This window comes from Triturus cristatus, chromosome 6 (assembly GCF_964204655.1).
Source record: "Triturus cristatus chromosome 6, aTriCri1.1, whole genome shotgun sequence".
Classification (NCBI taxonomy): domain Eukaryota; kingdom Metazoa; phylum Chordata; class Amphibia; order Caudata; family Salamandridae; genus Triturus; species Triturus cristatus.
The window spans coordinates 186926892-186944461 of record NC_140589.1 but is presented as its reverse complement, the minus strand read 5'-3'; the positions used below and the strand labels follow the sequence as shown (position 1 = coordinate 186944461).

The 17570-nt window shown below is 43.8% G+C and overlaps 1 protein-coding gene across 5 annotated transcripts in view; it reads right to left on the bottom strand.

Annotated features, from left to right (window-relative positions):
• Window positions 1-383: 383 nt before the first annotated feature.
• Window positions 384-17570, bottom strand: part of LOC146816607 (cysteine-rich secretory protein 2-like) — a 209179-nt gene continuing 191992 nt past the window's right edge. For all 5 annotated transcript variants that reach the window (XM_085610470.1, XM_085610472.1, XM_085610471.1 and 2 more), the window contains one exon: window positions 384-1616. In XM_085610470.1, the coding sequence (XP_085466596.1) occupies window positions 1492-1616 (125 nt within the window). In that variant the 3' untranslated portion in view covers window positions 384-1491. The remainder of the gene's footprint in view (window positions 1617-17570) is intronic.

The window sequence follows — 17570 nt, the reverse complement described above, 5'->3', positions numbered from 1 at the left end:
TCTAGTTGTAATTGTAGATTAAGGAGTGGCAACATTGATATTCCTGGAGGACAAGGCAACCATTTTGGAAAATGGTGAACACGCAGTGTATCATATATTTGTCAGTAGTATCCTAGTATTTTTTCATATCAATTTACAAACTGAAATTAAATAGCAAAACATGCTGATGTAAGTGTGTAACTTGGGCAAGAAGTTTCACCTTAAAGACTACCATACTTCCAGACAATAAAACCTTTCCCTATGTAGAAAATAATTTTTATGTGAATTTCTTTTTAAATATATGAATTTGTATGCAAGTTTAAGAGAGTGCAATTCTGCCAAGGAATGTACGACTTTCATCAATTTCCATCTCAAACTCATCTCACAAAATATATACAAATCGTATGATATCTGATTTTTTATTAATTTGGAAACGAGATCCTAATGTTTCCATTTATGAGATAATGGTTTCTGAATCACAAATTGTTTATGAATTATAGACAACTATATTTCAAATGGTTTTACAATAAATATTAAAATATTCTGTCAAAACCAAGATGATTTGGACAAATGCATCACTTAAGCTTTCATTTAATTTTATCATCACAAAGTGCTGTGGGTTTCAACACTAACTCCTGATGAAACCTTTTTCTTTTTGTTAATTGTATAACCTTGGAACTTTGCAGAACAGTGCACTTGTCGTTTTGTGGTTTTGGTCTGTTCTTTATTATTGCTTGCTTCTCATCCCACAATCTTCCCTCTTGTTAGATATTCTCGGTCAATTAACTAGGGAATATAACTTGTCCTTTTGGGGATAAGTATTGAAATGACCATGTATAAAACTCATTGACACAAAGTACTTTTTCCCCAATGTGTTTTTTGGGGGGTGAGAAAAATGGGTTAGATTGATAAAACAATTAAAATGCAATAAAATATTGGTATGAATGAAATGTAGCAGGATATATGTTCTTAATTCTCCATAAAAGAGCAAATGATAAAACAGACACTTTGTGAGAGCGTTAACATATTTATTAAAAGGGACATTGATTCGTAACCCAGATAACCAAAGAGTGACATTTATGAAAGATAATATTACAAAAAATAATCAATTAATGACTAATAAAACCACTTGAGTCTTATGTCTAACATTGACAGATACATGCATATCAACTGCAACAAGACATTTTCAATTAGTTAGTTTAAATATTAGGATTCCCCTTTAGTAATTGTGCAGACCAAGCTATAGCACAAGGTGTTACAGTTTTCAGGAAAATACATACATGCAAAAACACGTCTATCACACTTGCTGGAGAGAAGCAGTCTAGACCTCCATCGCATTTGGGAATGAACTATTTGGAAACCATCAGAGTTATTGCATGCCAAACAATATGAATCAGAACTTTAGACATAGTTAATACCAGTCTATTGCATATATTATTTGTTCCAATATTCATGAGTATATTGATACTGGTGCGGTCCAATTCCAGCTCCAGGAGGGCAGGTGGGATGTTTCTACTTTATTTGAGAAGAGCATTGACAAGTAGCTCTGCACTTTGTCTTAATAATGTCGACATCAGAGCAATGATCTTTAAATGCTTGACAGTTTGCAAACGTATCTAAATGAAGACAGGGATTTGCTAGAAGGAAAAAGAAAGAATGAACAAACTGTTTAGTGATTAGGTTACAATTTGTTTTATTTTTGCAGTTCTTGTTCATTCAGCTGTCTCTCCCTTCCAGTGTACAGATAGATAGGTGATGGTGTTCTGTAATCCAGTCATTTAACAGACTCAATAGTGTGATTTGAGCAGGTGTTCAAATAGACTGAGGTGAAGAAAGTGAAGCATTTGGCATTTTTTTCAGAGAAACGCTGCTTTCAATAATAGCAACATAGACCTTCATGTGAGAAAGCTTATGGGAGGATAACAAAGAAACACAGTGACTTTACGAATATAAAAAATGGCAGAATTGGTAGAACCAGCATCTTTGGTGGAACATGCCTAACTAAAAATCATGGCCAAATGTCAGACATTTGTCTCCCACGTTCTGGGTCAACAACAGTTTCTGGTTAATTCCCTATTGAACAACTGTTGTTTACCACTTAGGCATAACCTGCTCATGCAAAGTATTTACTCTTCAAGGCAAGAGTAGTTGAGCAGTCAGACGTTCATTAGGAGGTGATTAGTACTCTGTGTCTTATAAGCAATGCTTGTCACAAGTTATAAATGACATTCTAAAGTAAAGTAAATATATGTGACTTAGCTATTTTATGTCAATAATTTATAACACTAAATACATTTCAGAGCTGTAAAAAAGCACTGCTCTCTAAATCAGAAAAAATGTAGAGCTGAAATAATTAAGAAAAATGCAAAAAAAAAATAATATGTGGCCCTAAAAAAGAAGGGCCATAGCAGCCCAAAATGCTTTAAAACCAGCCTCGCGAGAAAGACACCACGACGGTCACATGTGCGGTGACCGCTTGGAGACGTATTACCAAAATGCTACAGGCTCCCATGATTTACTCTCCGCTGCTTCCACTGGCACATCACCCATGCGTGCAGCTCTTACAGGAGACTGTGTTCAGAAAAGTCATGACGAAAACAAACATAGTGCTGGGGTGATCTATATCAAAATGGGAAATTTTGCACCCTAGAACAGATGTTCAGAGCTGTTACGCCTACGCCCTTATACGATTTTTTACATGTGAGGCTTAGGCAAGGCATTAAAGACAATACTCCAGAATACCCACTAGAGCCTCTTACTTTGGCTCAACTTCATACGATACTGCAGTCCACATCCCCTGAACACGCTATTTCATGGCTATACCATGCACTACACACCCAGCAGATGATCGAATACATTGGGACAGGGAATAGGGGTGTGAAATATCGGACAAGCAATGTATTGCTGCTTCCCAACAGAACAGGTGTCGGCTAGTAGCAAAATGCGGATTATCCACTTCAAATTTTTACACCGTCTGTACTATACGCCAGCCAAAATGTGCAAATATAAACTCAGAGATAATGATAGATGATTTTTCCCACTTGACGTGGTGCAGCCCGGGGGTTTATGAATACTTGCGTCAGGTCTTTGTTACGCTGGAACAGATGACGTCACTGACACTGCAACCATCTCCACTGCTGTCATTATTAGGGTACACTAATCTCATAGACAAACCCTCTCGCAGGTATGTTGCTCTCGCACTACTGATGGTCAAGTGCAGAATTGCGTGTAGATGGTGACGAGGTAGAGCTCCCAAGTTCAAGGAGCGGGTCAAGGACTTAATATTCTGCCAAGAACAGATGCTAAATTATGCGGACCCGCTCCCTCTGGCATCACGCCCCAAAGACATTTGGGAACCTCTGAAAGCATTCCTATTGCCCCGCACAATAGACACAACTGCTGAAAATGTGGTGTAATGATGGTGGTGACAATATTATATAATGCTACAACCTCTCCAAGGGAGAGACACATTTAGCAGAGTCATCCAGACTCCGTGAGAAGGAGTGGGTAATTGAGTCATGAATGGGACTAGCCTGCAGGAATTACTAAGGCTTTATATGCTCACGGTATTGCAATGCTGTTGCTTGTTAATAAGGCAAACATGGTGCATATACCAACCCATCAACAATATTTAGTATAATGCACATATAATGATGTTGATAATGTAATGATCTACAAAGTATTGAACATTATACATCTATGATGAATGTATATGCTTCTAGATGCTGCATACACACTGCTGTAACGGTTGTCTGTCTTACGGTTATTGCTTCTTAACTTCAATAAATAAAGTTTGGAAAATAATGCTTTACCACTTATACTAGTAAGTGTTATATTAACCATCATGGCGTTGAAACAGTGCTTAATTTGTGACAGTGTTTTCCGGTGCTCGGCACTGCCCCTTATTTCTATACACCGGGACCTATTGTAGGATTACACCACAAGGTGGTGGTGTGTGTGTATTCTTCAGCTAAATTTATTCGCATAGTGTTCATTTTGAAATTATAAATCTAGTACATAGGTGATGTTGGTACTGGAATTAGGCAGGAGTGGCTGGGCTGTTGTTTGTGCCAGTTCTAGTGGAGTTCTATGACGTCCTTTGGGTCCCGGCACTTAATATTTTACACAATAAGCACTGCCTTGAAAAATGTTCTTATTTTGAGAGTGATCACAAAGACTTGATAATGCTTTGATTCTCTCTGATCTCGTAGGCTTTTTAGAGGACTTTGAATCCCATGCTCTAGTCAATGGATGGTTATAATGTATCAAATTAGCTATGATGCATCTAGTATTTCTTCTAGGGTTTCTGCAATCTGGAGGTCTTGATAGTTAGCTCAGTGGGACTAAAACAAAACTGAAACACTACTGTACTGCTTGCTCTAACTCAGGTTCTTGTGCATTGAGGGTACTAATGGCTTTACCTCAATGGTGTTCTCTCTTAAGATACTGCTTTGCTTAGATTCAAAGATTTGCATGTTAATTTAAAATTATGAACATCTGTGGGTGAACATTAAGGGTGGGAGGAATTTGCGCAGTCGCGTTACGCAAAGTTCAGCGAAACGGCAAAAATCTCAGCGAGCACACAGAATTCCCCAAGCTTGTGGAATTGCTTGTGCCACCCGTTACACTACAGCTGCATAACAAAAAAAACACCAGAAGAATTGTCTACAGTGACCATGTGTGTCTGTAACTTTGCCACCACGCTGAAAGGCGCCGGGGTCCCTTGAGTTAGCTGTCCATCATAGTGGGTAAAGGGCGGGAAGACGTTGCATACCGCTAGTGTGTGTGGGGCGGGGTTTCTATGCGAGTTCACATGCCTCTTGTTTATAAAAGGTCAGAGACTGATCAGAGCAGCAGATGAGGAGAGAGAACCCCCTGGTCTCATGAACTACATGAGGATGGCGCTCGAGAAAGTCATGGATGCAAAGACCTCCATCAAGCATCATGGCTAATTTTTGACGGTAGATATGGGGAGAAAGCACAACTGGCCAGCCTCGACTGAGCTCACGAATTTTTTGGGCTGATTAATGCGTTACCGAATTTGAGCTTCAATCGGGCACCTGCTTTATTTATAGCTGTAAGTGCCTCCTGTTGAGGTTTAATTTTTGTGACAGGACCATCGTGCCAGAATGAATCCTTCCCTGCATATTTATCCAAGAAGATGCCACCGTTTTGTGAAATACCTCTACTCAACTAGAGTACTTTCTACTGGCTAATCAGTACCTCCTGCTTAGCCCCTTGACCATGCTCACAAATTTCCCTCCGCCGCGGATCGTGGGATTTACGGCAATTCTGCGTTCCCCACGGAACGTGGAGTTGCCAAACTTTGGCAAACTCCACGAGCGGAGCGGAATTTACTGCCCAGGGTTAGTGAACATGTACAGAAGTATTTAACGGATGCATTGTCAATTTGTCCTACATCTTCAATACATAGATTGTATCTTCTGCCCATAGCAAATACCATAAATGTGAACAGTTATTTGGCTCCAAAATAAGCGAATCGCACAAAGGCTCACATTGATTATCAATCAATTTCAACAAAAGTAAATTATATCTACAAGTCAAATACCAGCATTGAGTTTCAAATCATTAGGTCCAACATCCACTTTATGTCTGCTGTCACAGCTCACACTTGTGCTTGATGTAGCTAGTGTGCCCACACACAGGCTTTATCTATCATACAAAAACCCTGCCGTGGGTTGTGCCATCCAGTTAACGCATACACAAAGTGCCATAATAACACCTACCTCTTGACAGCGGTTCTATCTTTGACTGGCACTAGAGAAGAACATGACCAGATGATCTGTAGTTTTAAAATCGGTTTACAAGTCTAGAGTCAAGCTGACATTTTTCACCTCTGTAGTGCTTGATGATTTTCCCATTACAGCAACAACTTGGGCATATATGTCATGGACACTCTTGCAAACAAGCCATTGGTTGCCAGTAATTTCCCTGGGGTGATCATCATTTGTTAGCAGGTTCAAGCAATTTTGTCCACCAAAACATTTGACACAGTCCTCTGTGAAGACGTTTGCCATTTCATCACTGGGAAATGTACTTAACTATGTCTCATGTGATGTCATGTCATGTTGTCCAGTCTCTGGTCCCTGCCACTATTTTCCACCATATCCTCTGTGATTAGCCTCCCAGCTGTCACCTACTGTTTAACTAACTTGTTTAAATCAGGAACATCATGTAGTTGTTAGTTCCATTACTAAACAGCATTGTAGAGGGTATCAATTCCTTGTAAATGGAGACAGAGAAGTACTTTATTTAAAGAATAAAGCTTCTGTTTCATGAAGTGTACTTTCCTTGTATATATGCAATATGGTGCAGGCAGACAACACTTTCATTAAACCTATTACTTTAATCATTCTTATCGCTCTGAATTTCTATTTCAAACTATAATCGCTCTCAGTGAACAGGTAGGACCAAGCCATTTCTAGCCTAGTGACTGAATATACGCTATTAAGCCAATCAATCAGTGTTCTTATAAAGCACGACTTCTCACCCAAGAGGGTCTCAATTAGGCCTGGGCGAAGCACTACGCTATGCTCGCGTAGTTTGCGAAGTTCGCGCTACTTCGCACTACGCGAACTGCACGTAGCACAGTGCGAACACGCGTAGCGTAGTGTTGCGGTCATTTTTTGCTTGCTCGCGGTCCTCAACGTCAAGTTGGCGACCGCGAGCAAGCAAAATGACATCCTGGCGAGACTTTTTCCTTGTTCGCGATCGCGAGCATGGAAAATAAACCTCCCGGCGAGATTCCCAACGCGAGGAGGTCAGGTTTCTCATTGCGAGGGGTCGCGTATGCTCGCGACCGCTCGCGATGAGAAACTACCAGTTCGCGTTGAGAAAGCTGCCGCTCGAGTAAAAATCTACTCGAGCAGCAGAAAACTACAGCTCGCACTGTGCAAGATGCCATTTTCAATGATTGCACAGTGCCGGTTGCTTGTCCGCACTGTGCAATCATTGAAAACAACATCTTGCACAGTGCGAACATGTTACTACGCAGTTCGCGAAGTGCTACGCGTAGCTCGCGTAGTGCGAACTTCACTTTGCGTAGCTTCGCGAAGTGCTACTTCGCGAACTACGCCCACCCTTAGTCTCAATGTGCTGGGTAGGGGTGGGGGGATGGGTCAGTGGTTCAGTCGAAGAACCAGGTCTTGAGGTTCTTCCTGAATTGCGGCAGCAATAGTAATTGCCTGAGGTGCAGAGGCAGGGAGTACCAGGTCTTATCAGTGAGGTAGGAGAAGGATCTTCCTCCAGCCATGGTCTTGCAGATCTGTGGCATTGTGGCCAGGGCTAGTTGGGTGGAGGGGAGATGTCTGGTGGGGGTGTAGAAGGAGAGGTGGTGTTTGAGGTATCTAGATTTGGCATTGTGCAGGGCTTTGCAGGCATCCGTGAGAAGCTTGATTGTGATTCTTTTGTTGACAGGATGCCAGTGAAGGTCTCTCTCATGGCCGGTCATGTGGTTGCAGTGTGGGATGTTCAGGATGAGTCTGGTGGAGGCGTTCTGGACGCCATCCTGCCATTGTAGAGCGCGTTGTCGTAGTAGAGTCTGCTACTGACAATTGCATATTTGACCATTTTCCTTGACTCAGTGGGGATTCAGTTGAAAATCTTATGAAGCAGGCGCAGCCTGTGGAAGCAGGAGGACAAAACAGCATTGATTTGGTGATTCATTGAGAGTAAGAAGTCCAGCACGATGCCCAGGTTTTGTTCAAGGTACATGGGTGTGGGGGGGATCCCGAGCACTGCGGGCAACCAAGAGCCATCCAAGAATTTAGTAATGGGAACATAGTTAAGGATTGCTGTTCTCTGTACAGGTGCTCTGCAACTCAAGCATGGGGGAATGATGGTGTTTCTCTGATTAGCGTCCGCTTTGAAAAAGACATCAGAAAAGTCCAGCTGAATTAATGCAACCATGCAAAAAAGAGAGAGATACTGTACTTTCAGTTTTGTAAGATACAGGTAGGATCCATTCTTGGGTCTGGTCTAGACAAATACCTCTTGTGAGAGGGTTCTGGGTCATGTTTTGTTTAAAGTGTTCACATTTTTGGTCAGCCCACTGTTGAATTGCACATATTTACATATCCACCTTACAGTGGTGGTTGGTGACAAAGTAGTCCATCTCTGAGATGGTGCAATAAAACATCCACTTGTTTATTTATGTGGCCGGTGCATAAAGGGATTCCCTTTAATAAATGTTCCGTGCATAACTCAAAGGCATGATTTGATACACTTCTTCACAAGGCTGAGGGAGGCAGGTTTTAGGAGACTCAGTGTTCTTTTGTTGCACTAGTGAGTACACTCAAGTGGATTTACTTAGCTCATCAGGTATAATCGGATTTGTGGCATGCCTGCTCCTCTCAGGACCTTGGGGATTCTTAATTGTATTTAAAAGCTTGGACATTTCCCAGAATTACACTCTTCATAACTCAAGTATTTTAAGTTAACTAAGGGGAGATGTCATGTTGTGTGCTTATGTGCACAAAGACTCTAGAGGTTCTCAGAAGACTCCTTACAAGCATCACAGGGTGGTACCTGGGTGTGTCTGGTCAATAAAGTTCATGAAGCAGTACGTTCAGTTAACGGTCACATGCAGTTGAATAAAGACCTGCAAACCAGAGCTCAGTGTGTAGCATGGTCCTTTGCATGCTTCTGAGCTGGGAAGGATGCCACACTAGCTGTTTGACATGGCTTGAAGGGCGGAAAACAGGCATTTGGGTACAGCCTCCAACAATATCCCTAAAGGTAGGGATGACGTAGAGAGCTACAGGCTTGTGTTTAAAGCCACATTAATAAACACAAAAATTTGCCGACGGGGAAGAGACATGGGAGAACCTTGCCACCTCCGGTAACAATAAAGATGGCAAGACATTCTGGGCAATAGTTAACAATGATACATTTAATAGGGCACCGGCAGTGGGGCTAGAGCTGAATGTCACAGCAGATGAATGGGTAGCTCACTTTAGGTCTATCGACCATCTAGTGACCCAAGGCAACAAGAAATGTAGTCATCTTGTATCATCAACTAACAGTCTTGCTATCAGCTTGCCGAGTCACTCTGGAAAGGCACCAAGTCCGAAGGGGTCCTTATGGACCTTAATAAATTACAAAGGGGCATATCAGCAACAATCGCTGAGATATCGTGCTATTAGCAACGCTTATCTCCTCAGCGATAAAAATCCTAGCGCTAACTACCTAACGTGAGATTATCGCTGGAAACCCAGCGATAATCTCACGTAGTGTGGTGTTAGCTTGCTGATAGGGACTCACAAACTTAGCCATGATATCCACCTTCTATAGGATATCATGGCTAAGTCAGTCCTGAAGCAGGCGTAAGGAAAGTAACGATAACAGAGGTTATCGCTACTTTTCCTGTCGCTATGCTTCATAGCGTGGGGCTTAATGATAGGAGAAATGTCGCTTAGCGACATTTCTCCTGTCATGTTAGGTCAAGAACGCCCACTTTGCATCTCATTAGAGATGCACAGCTGTGCGTTAAGATTTCGTACGCTAAAGCAAGGTTTCACGCGTTAGCGTGGCCTTACTAATTAGGCGATAAAATTATTGCCTCTTTTTGGCCGAAAGCGGCCTCAAAAGCGGCGATAATTTTTTATCGCCAGCTTGTAAACATGCCCCATAGTGACCTTTGGGCTACCATTTTCAGCAATACTTTGAACTCAGCTTGCACTGCTTTGTGACACACAGCTTCCGTAGTACCCATTTTAAAAAGAGGTCACAAACCAGACCCACACTGCTACATACTCATCTCAATGATTGATTCAATATGAAAGGTTGTGGGCTGCATAGTCATAGATAGAATTGTGGCATGGTCTGATGATCTAAATATCCTTTCAAAGGAGCAATATGGATTTAGTGAGGGGCTCGGGATGATGGAGTAATGCCTAAACCTTTACCTACTAGTATGCAAATACATCATAGTAAAGGGGGGTGTCCTGAAAGTAAGTACCACTTTTTACTATGTTAATTGGTCAAAGCTTTGGGGCATTTAACAAATGTCGGCCTGGATAAGACCTTTGTTGACCTCATTTGAGCACACTATAAGCGAATTTCGGTTTGGGTGAGATATGGTGAAAGGCTAAAATGTAGTGACTCATTCACATTAGACCGAGGAAACGCGTCGTGTTGGGAGAGCCGGGTGTTGCAGGACTACATGCCCCAGAGGACTGAGGGGCTGCCCCACCTGTTTCCAGCTTCTGTCACCACCCCCAGCGCCTACTTATCCACCTACCGCTTCCCGCTTCGCGGGAAACGTGTCGTTGTTGGGAGAGCCGGGTGTTGCAGGTCTACATGCCCCAGAGGACTGAGGGGCTGCCTCACCTGTTTCCAGCTTCTGTCACCACCCCCAGCGCCTACTTATCCACCTAGCGCTTCCTGCTTCGCGGGAAACGCGTCGTGTTGGGAGAGCCGGGTGTTGCAGGACTACATGCCCCAGAGGACTGAGGGGCTGCCTCACCTGTTTCCAGCTTCTGTCACCACCCCCAGCGCCTACTTATCCACCTAGCGCTTCCCGCTTCGCGGGAAACGCGTTATTGTTGGGAGAGCCGGGTGTTGCAGGACTACATGCCCCAGAGGACTGAGGGATGCCTCACCTGTTTCCAGCTTCTGTCACCACCCCCAGCGCCTACTTATCCACCTATAGCTTCCCGCTTCGCGGGAAACGCGTCGTGTTGGGAGAGCCGGGTGTTGCAGGACTACATGCCCCAGAGGACTGAGGGGCTGCCTCGCCTGTTTCCAGCTTCTGTCACCACCCCCAGCGCCTACTTATCCACCTAGCGCTTCCCGCTTCGCGGGAAACGCGTCGTTGTTGGGAGAGCCGGGTGTTGCAGGACTACATGCCCCAGAGGACTGAGGGGCTGCCTCACCTGTTTCCAGCTTCTGTCACCAACCCCAGCGCCTACTTATCCACCTAGCGCTTCCCGCTTCGCGGGAAACGCGTCGTGTTGGGAGAGCCGGGTGTTGCAGGACTACATGCCCCAGAGGACTGAGGGGCTGCCTCACCTGTTTCCAGCTTCTGTCACCACCCCCAGCGCCTACTTATCCACCTAGCGCTTCCCGCTTTGCGGGAAACGCGTCGTTGTTGGGAGAGCCTGGTGTTGCAGGACTACATGCCCCAGAGGACTGAGGGGCTGCCTCACCTGTTTCCAGCTTCTGTCACCACCCCAGTGCCTACTTATCCACCTAGCGCTTCCCGCTTCGCGGGAAACGCGTCGTGTTGGGAGAGCCGGGTGTTGCAGGACTACATGCCCCAGAGGACTGAGGGGCTGCCTCATCTGTTTCCAGCTTCTGTCACCACCCCCAGTGCTATTTAAACAACAGGGCGTTCCGGTACACGTGCGGTTGCGCCGGACGAAGCCCGGACAAAGGGCGGGCCGTCTGTGGTCGTCGGGGGCTGAAGGAGGCTGGGCTGAGGCACTCCCCTTGGTCGGTCTATTAACGTTGATGGGGAATAAGGGTGTACTAAGAAGGTAGTGTGATTGCGTTGCGTGACTATCTTCCCTACTGCTTGGATTTCTTTATTGTCACGCTAGGGTATTGCTGCAACCTCCAACCTGATGGGCAAAAGAAAGTTTATTGAAAGTCAAGGGGGAGGAGGGGAAAGTAGCACTCTGTCTAAATTGCGTAAAAGTAAGAAAACTCGACGAGTAGCTAAGCAGCCCGATCCGGAGGGGGCTTTGGAACGTATTGGTTTATTGGTTGGGGAGTGTGAGGCTATTCTGGGGTCTGAGCAGTTAGTGGTGGTAGATGGAGAGGTAGCTGATGTATCCCCAGCTGATCCGGGGTGTGTTAATTCTATTTCATCCCCCACTGTCCCGGCCATGTTCCTCACTAAACCTAAAAGAAGAGCTTGTAGGGGGGCCGGTAGAGCGGGTGTGGGTGATGTCCTGGTCAGAGGGGATGACTTATTACCGAACACTGAAATTGTAATAGGGGATACTGTACCCGCTGTTTTGTGTTCTATTAGGTTCTGCCCCTTGATGAATCAGCCGGGAGAGAACAGTGTGGGAATGGCTGGTCCCTTGATGCCTTCTCCAATAGCTCCCTTAGGTAGTACTGCCAAGATTTATGATAACTCTTTACAAGAACTAATAAAAGTGGTCCACTCGTTGAGGGAGGAAATTGGCTCACTGAAGGCAGTGATAGAGACTTTGTCTATTAAAGTAGGGAAGTGTCCAGCTGATCCTCGTCCTCCCTTTTGCAACCCTAAGGTGATTTCTTCTTCTGCCCCAGTAAATCCATTAGACAGCCAGGTTAATCTCTTGGGGCTCCCCAAATCTAGTGCCCAAGGTAATGCTGCGATAACATGTAGTGATGTGGTAAAGGTGGGTAAAAGTCGTATCTTGGGCTGCCCAATAGGTATCCCTGTGGGTACTGTGCATGAGACAACGAAATGCAAGAGGAGGGTGGGTGTGGGACGGGACCCCGCTACTCATGTTCAAGGAGTTTTGGAGGGTTGGGGAGCTCGTGAGGATTATCCCATGGGTATTACCACTAAATGCTCCAACAAAATATATATGACTAACGTCCCAAAACTGCCATATAATCGTGGCCACGAGAATTCCGACTCGTTGACAAATAAGGCGATTCATTGGTTAAGGTATGTCAGGGGTTGCCGCTCAGTAATTAGAGAGGATATTATTAGAGCTACCAGACCTACCTCACCTAGGGTACCTGTTGATTGCATTGAACTAACCCTAAAAAGTAATGCCCTCGCAGAAAATCTTTTTTGTCTTGGAGTTCAGGTCTAGCTCCCCTGAGGGCTCTTCTATCCAATTAAGAAAATATATTTCGTATGATCTAGGGGGGTCGAAGTGTGATCAACTGAGTGATAGAAAGGAGGATGGATCAACCTTTGAAAGTATTGACTGACTAGGTAGTGTGGCGGCCACAGGTTCCTGGGACCCTAGAGAGGGGTTAATGGATAATGAGCATCAAGTGCCTATGACGGGTGGCCCTTGCATTGGCCCCTGTATTACCCCTGTCCATCAAGTGGATAAAGATTTTAACAACTATCTTTTTACCACTGTCCCAGAGACGAGTTTGGGGTCTGTCTCATCCAATAATAGCCCAACCCCTGAATTCCAAGTTACTATCCCTGGTATCAATTGTTCTCCCTTGGTCGGAGGTTCTTTATTCTCGTGGAATATTGCTGGATTAAATGCTAAACTGTCCATTATGGACTGGGTTGCATTTATTAATAAAAATGATATATGCCTATTCCAGGAGACTTGGCTTTTAGAACCACGTTTTTGCGTGGGCTATTTAATTTGTCATATTCCGGCCATAAAAGGGACCCATGGGCGACCATCTGGGGGTTTAACCATTTGGCTGAGACAAGAACTATGTTTAAATAGCAAGTCTCTCCCTACTGGGAATAGAGATATCCAATTGTTAAGGTTAGAGCTTGGATCTGTAGGCACAATTGAAAAATATAATGTGTACGTAAGGGGCTCTAGAGGTGCAAAATCTCCAGTTTTAGACAAATTAATGAGTCTGTTGGATCTTTACTCAGCCGATACCTTTATCATTGTCGCAGGTGATTTTAATGTAACATTTGAACCGCTTGTAGAACCCGAGTGGGATACCCATGACAATGAAGAGTCACATTGGGGCATTCCCCCTCTAGAGTTGCTTCCCATAAAAAGCCAGAAGTAGTAATATATATTAACTCTCTTTGCATGGAGAAGGGCTTGAGGGCCCTGAATGGTAGGATGCCCAGTGACCGTGAGGGTGTCCATACATTTAACAATGGTCAAATCGATTACATCCTTGCCGATGTGAAATTATGGCACTCTCTTGTCGATATGAAGATATTAGCCCTTCCAGAGAGTGACCATAACCCCCTTTGTTTAACCCATAGGTGGTGGAAGGCAGATTGTGGCCCCTTAGTGGCAAGGGAGACGTGTACTTTAGATGTTGTGCCATCTAACGATATGCGACGGCTGAGGTGGTCCCGCTTAATGGAGAACCCTACTGCCCTGCTAAATATTCTAGCAGAGGTTGACGGTTTGATACATGCAATAGAACAAATTCTTTCTTCCAATGGAGATATGAGGGAAGTAACAATAGTCCACAATAGCTTTTTAGTCTGAAATCTCATTTTGTAAAAAAACGGAAACCCGTTCCAAGAGCTGTTCATCGCCAAGCCAGTTGGTATAATGGGGAATGCAGACAGTCAAGGCTCTTGCTTGGGAAAGCCTTGAAGGAAGGCGATGTAGGCACAGTGCGACTCTGTAGAAAAAACTACAAAAGTAGTATCTCCAGGTCGAAACACCAATGGGATGAACAGAAGTGGCAGGGTCTTCTTGAAGCAAGTGTCCAGAACAACAGTAAACTATTTTGGAGTATAGTTAAGTGGCCTCAAAACAATGTCTCCCAGGGGAGGTGGGTTGAGTATTTTAAACCCCAGTACGCCTCCCTCCCCGAAGCAACTGGAAGTGTTGGGTTGTCCCCGGTGTTCACTTTGGAAGATAATTGTACTAGAGTTGAAGTGGAATTGGCGCTCACTGGTGTGGCGTCTGGAAAGGCCCCTGGCCCGGATGGGGTTCCAGCGGATGTCTTCCTATATGATAAGGTTAAATGGGGGAGATACATCCAATTGATTGCTAATGCGTTGGCGCAGGGTGCGCCAATTCCTAGTTCATGGAAAGCGGCTGAGATAATCCTGGTTTACAGAAAGGGGGATCGGTCGCTTCCAGAGAACTATAGGCCTATTAGCCTGATCGATGCTATCCAGAAGATTATAGGCAGGCTGATTTTAAATCGTGTTCACTCTTGGATAGCAACAAATAACATCTTGTCCCCATTCCAGGCAGGATTCCGACAGCATATAAGTACTGTTGACCATGTATTCCGCTTTGTTCTCCTCTATTGGAAAATTGTGATTCTGGGCAAGGGGAATCTGTATGCTGTGTTTGTGGACCTAAGGGCTGCCTTTAATCTAGTCCCCCGTCCCAAACTTTGTATGACGTTGAAAGATCTGGGTCTTCACCGTGGACTGTTGTCCTTAATAGAGGGGCTCTACGATGACAACTCTGCTAGAATTAGGTGGGGGGGTCAGGGTATGATGACAGAGGACTTCCCGGTGCAAAGGGGGGTTAGACAAGGCTGTGCAATGGCCCCAACTTTATTTTCACTATACATTAATGATATAGCTGAATGCCTTATAAAAGCGAACACTGACGCCCCTACTCTCGCCGACACAAAAATCCCAATTTTAATGTTCGCGGATGATACGCTTAGCTAATTGCTAAGACACCTTGCGGTCTCCAGCGTACATTAGACATCTTTGAGAATTTCTGTGTGGAACGTGGCCTTGAAGTTAACGTAAAAAAAACCAAGCTCATGGCTTTCAGTCCACACAGATTGTTTAAAAATAAATTTTTATTGTTCAACCAATCCTTAGAGCAAGTACAGGCTTTTAACTATTTAGGGGTCAACATACAAAACAATCTTAAGTGGAAACATCAGAAGGAATTGGCTACCTTAAAACATAGGCAGCTTGCAGGAGCAATATTTGGCGAATTCAAAAAATCTTTAACGAAACCGATTAGACCCGTGCTCCAGGTTTATAGTGCCAAAGCTGTAAGTGCAGCACTCTATGGTGCCGAACTGTGGGGATACGAGAACTTGTCTTCCTTAACCATCTCGGAAAACAAGTTACTACGTAGTAGCACTTCTCTCCCACAGAGCACACCCATAGTTCCCCTAAGACATGACCTGGGAAAGAATCCCATTGCAGATACAGCTAGATTACGTCCCATCCTCTATTGGCGTTGATTGTGGACAACCCCGGCATTAGCCCAGTATGCAGAGGGCTTTCTTGATGTAATGTCCTTGGTTGGTTCCCATAATATTGGATGGTTCAAAGAACTTAGAAGATCTCTGGTGGCTCTGGGAATGAGTGATCTTTGGGAGAATCCCTCGGGTGCCTTTTTCCCATCAAAAACATTGTTGAAGGAGAAATATTGGGAGTTGGTTAACGCTAAGGTATTGTCAGATAGTAACTCCCTTTCTCTATCTGATGGTTTTTTGAACATAAAACCCGCTCCAAGATTAGAATTCTTCTGGGACCTTGTTACGAAAGTACTAGACAGGAAATTATATTTCCAGATGCGGGTGGGATCGCTGCCTATAAGATCATTCACTGCTCGGTGGGACATTAATAGTAATAATCTATGCTCTGTTTGTAAGTCCCACGAAGAAACAATTGCCCATATGTTTTTTGCATGCCCTGCCTATTTGGTTCTAAGGCGTGTTTGGTTGAGACCTATTTGCAAATTATTGGGCACTAGACAAAGTGGTGAAGCAGGAAGAATTCTCCGTACTAGTACTGACCCAGTCATTGTTGTGGCTGTGGCTAAATTCCTGGGGTGGGCATGGATTATAAGAAACCAGAGTATACGCCAGTAATGTGCCAGTTGTGCCAGATGTTTCCCTTCACGATCTACTTCGAAACTGTATAGCTTTGTATGTATTTTAACTTTTGTATACATTTTTATGAGGGCTTTTTTTTTTTTTACTGTATCTGATTTTAAAGTAACCTTGTACATTGTTTTATTTTGGCCTTTTATGCATTGTTAATGTTGTTAATGATTGTGTAAGTCCTGTACTTGTCTTATATTGCTTTTATGACTTTTGTCGAATAAAGCTGTTTTGGATTGGATTGGATGTATCCTCACTCCTATTTCGTTCCTTCTATAATCAACAACCTTAACACATTTCTTATTAGTAATGAATAAAATATGCCCAAGGTAAATTCTAACACCATAGCTGCACTTTTTTCAGATGATGCGATTTTAATCTCTTGGACCCCAATTGCATTAGGAGTGGGATTAATAACTTTGTCTTCTTTATAGGCAATCTTTATCTCCTGTCAAGAATCACGGAAGGTTTCCTCCTCCCTCTGCTTCCGTGGCCTCTATGCTCTCATTACAAACTGAGAAAGCTGTCAATCCTTTGAGTTGGAGTGCTTGTTGGCATCGTAGAAATTCCAACATGGCTGCCAACTTGCTGCAATAGCATATTGCTCTTTAGCAGTCTAGTCTTGCAGTGAATGACAGTTGGTGAGGTGTGCTCAAACATTCCATGGTGCACTTCACCGAAGATTCTTCAGGAGCAGCACCTGTGTCTTGCGTCGAGGAAGTTAGTCAGGGTAGTGGCGTCATTCTCGGGGTTAGTTTCGTCGGTTAAAATCTAAGGTCAGTGTGAAATATTAAAATTTAATTGAGCATTTCTGAATTAGTATTGAATATTCAAAACTCGTCAGGTGATAAGTCTAAATATAATTATCATATACCTGCAGAAACAAAAACTGTGAACAACGATTAATTTACGAAAATCCTCCAGCAGAAGGCTTTTTGAATTAATTAAAAGAAAACTGTGGTTGAAGCATTTGGAAAGAAACGCAGGCGATTACTTTCATTTTCGCCGCGTTTACAAATAATTCACTCAGTGTAAAATAGTTGCATAAACGAAGAGCATTTCAGGCACAGAGTCTTGGTGCCTTTGTTCAGAGGAAGAGATTTAACACACGCAAGAGAATTAATTCATTAACGTCT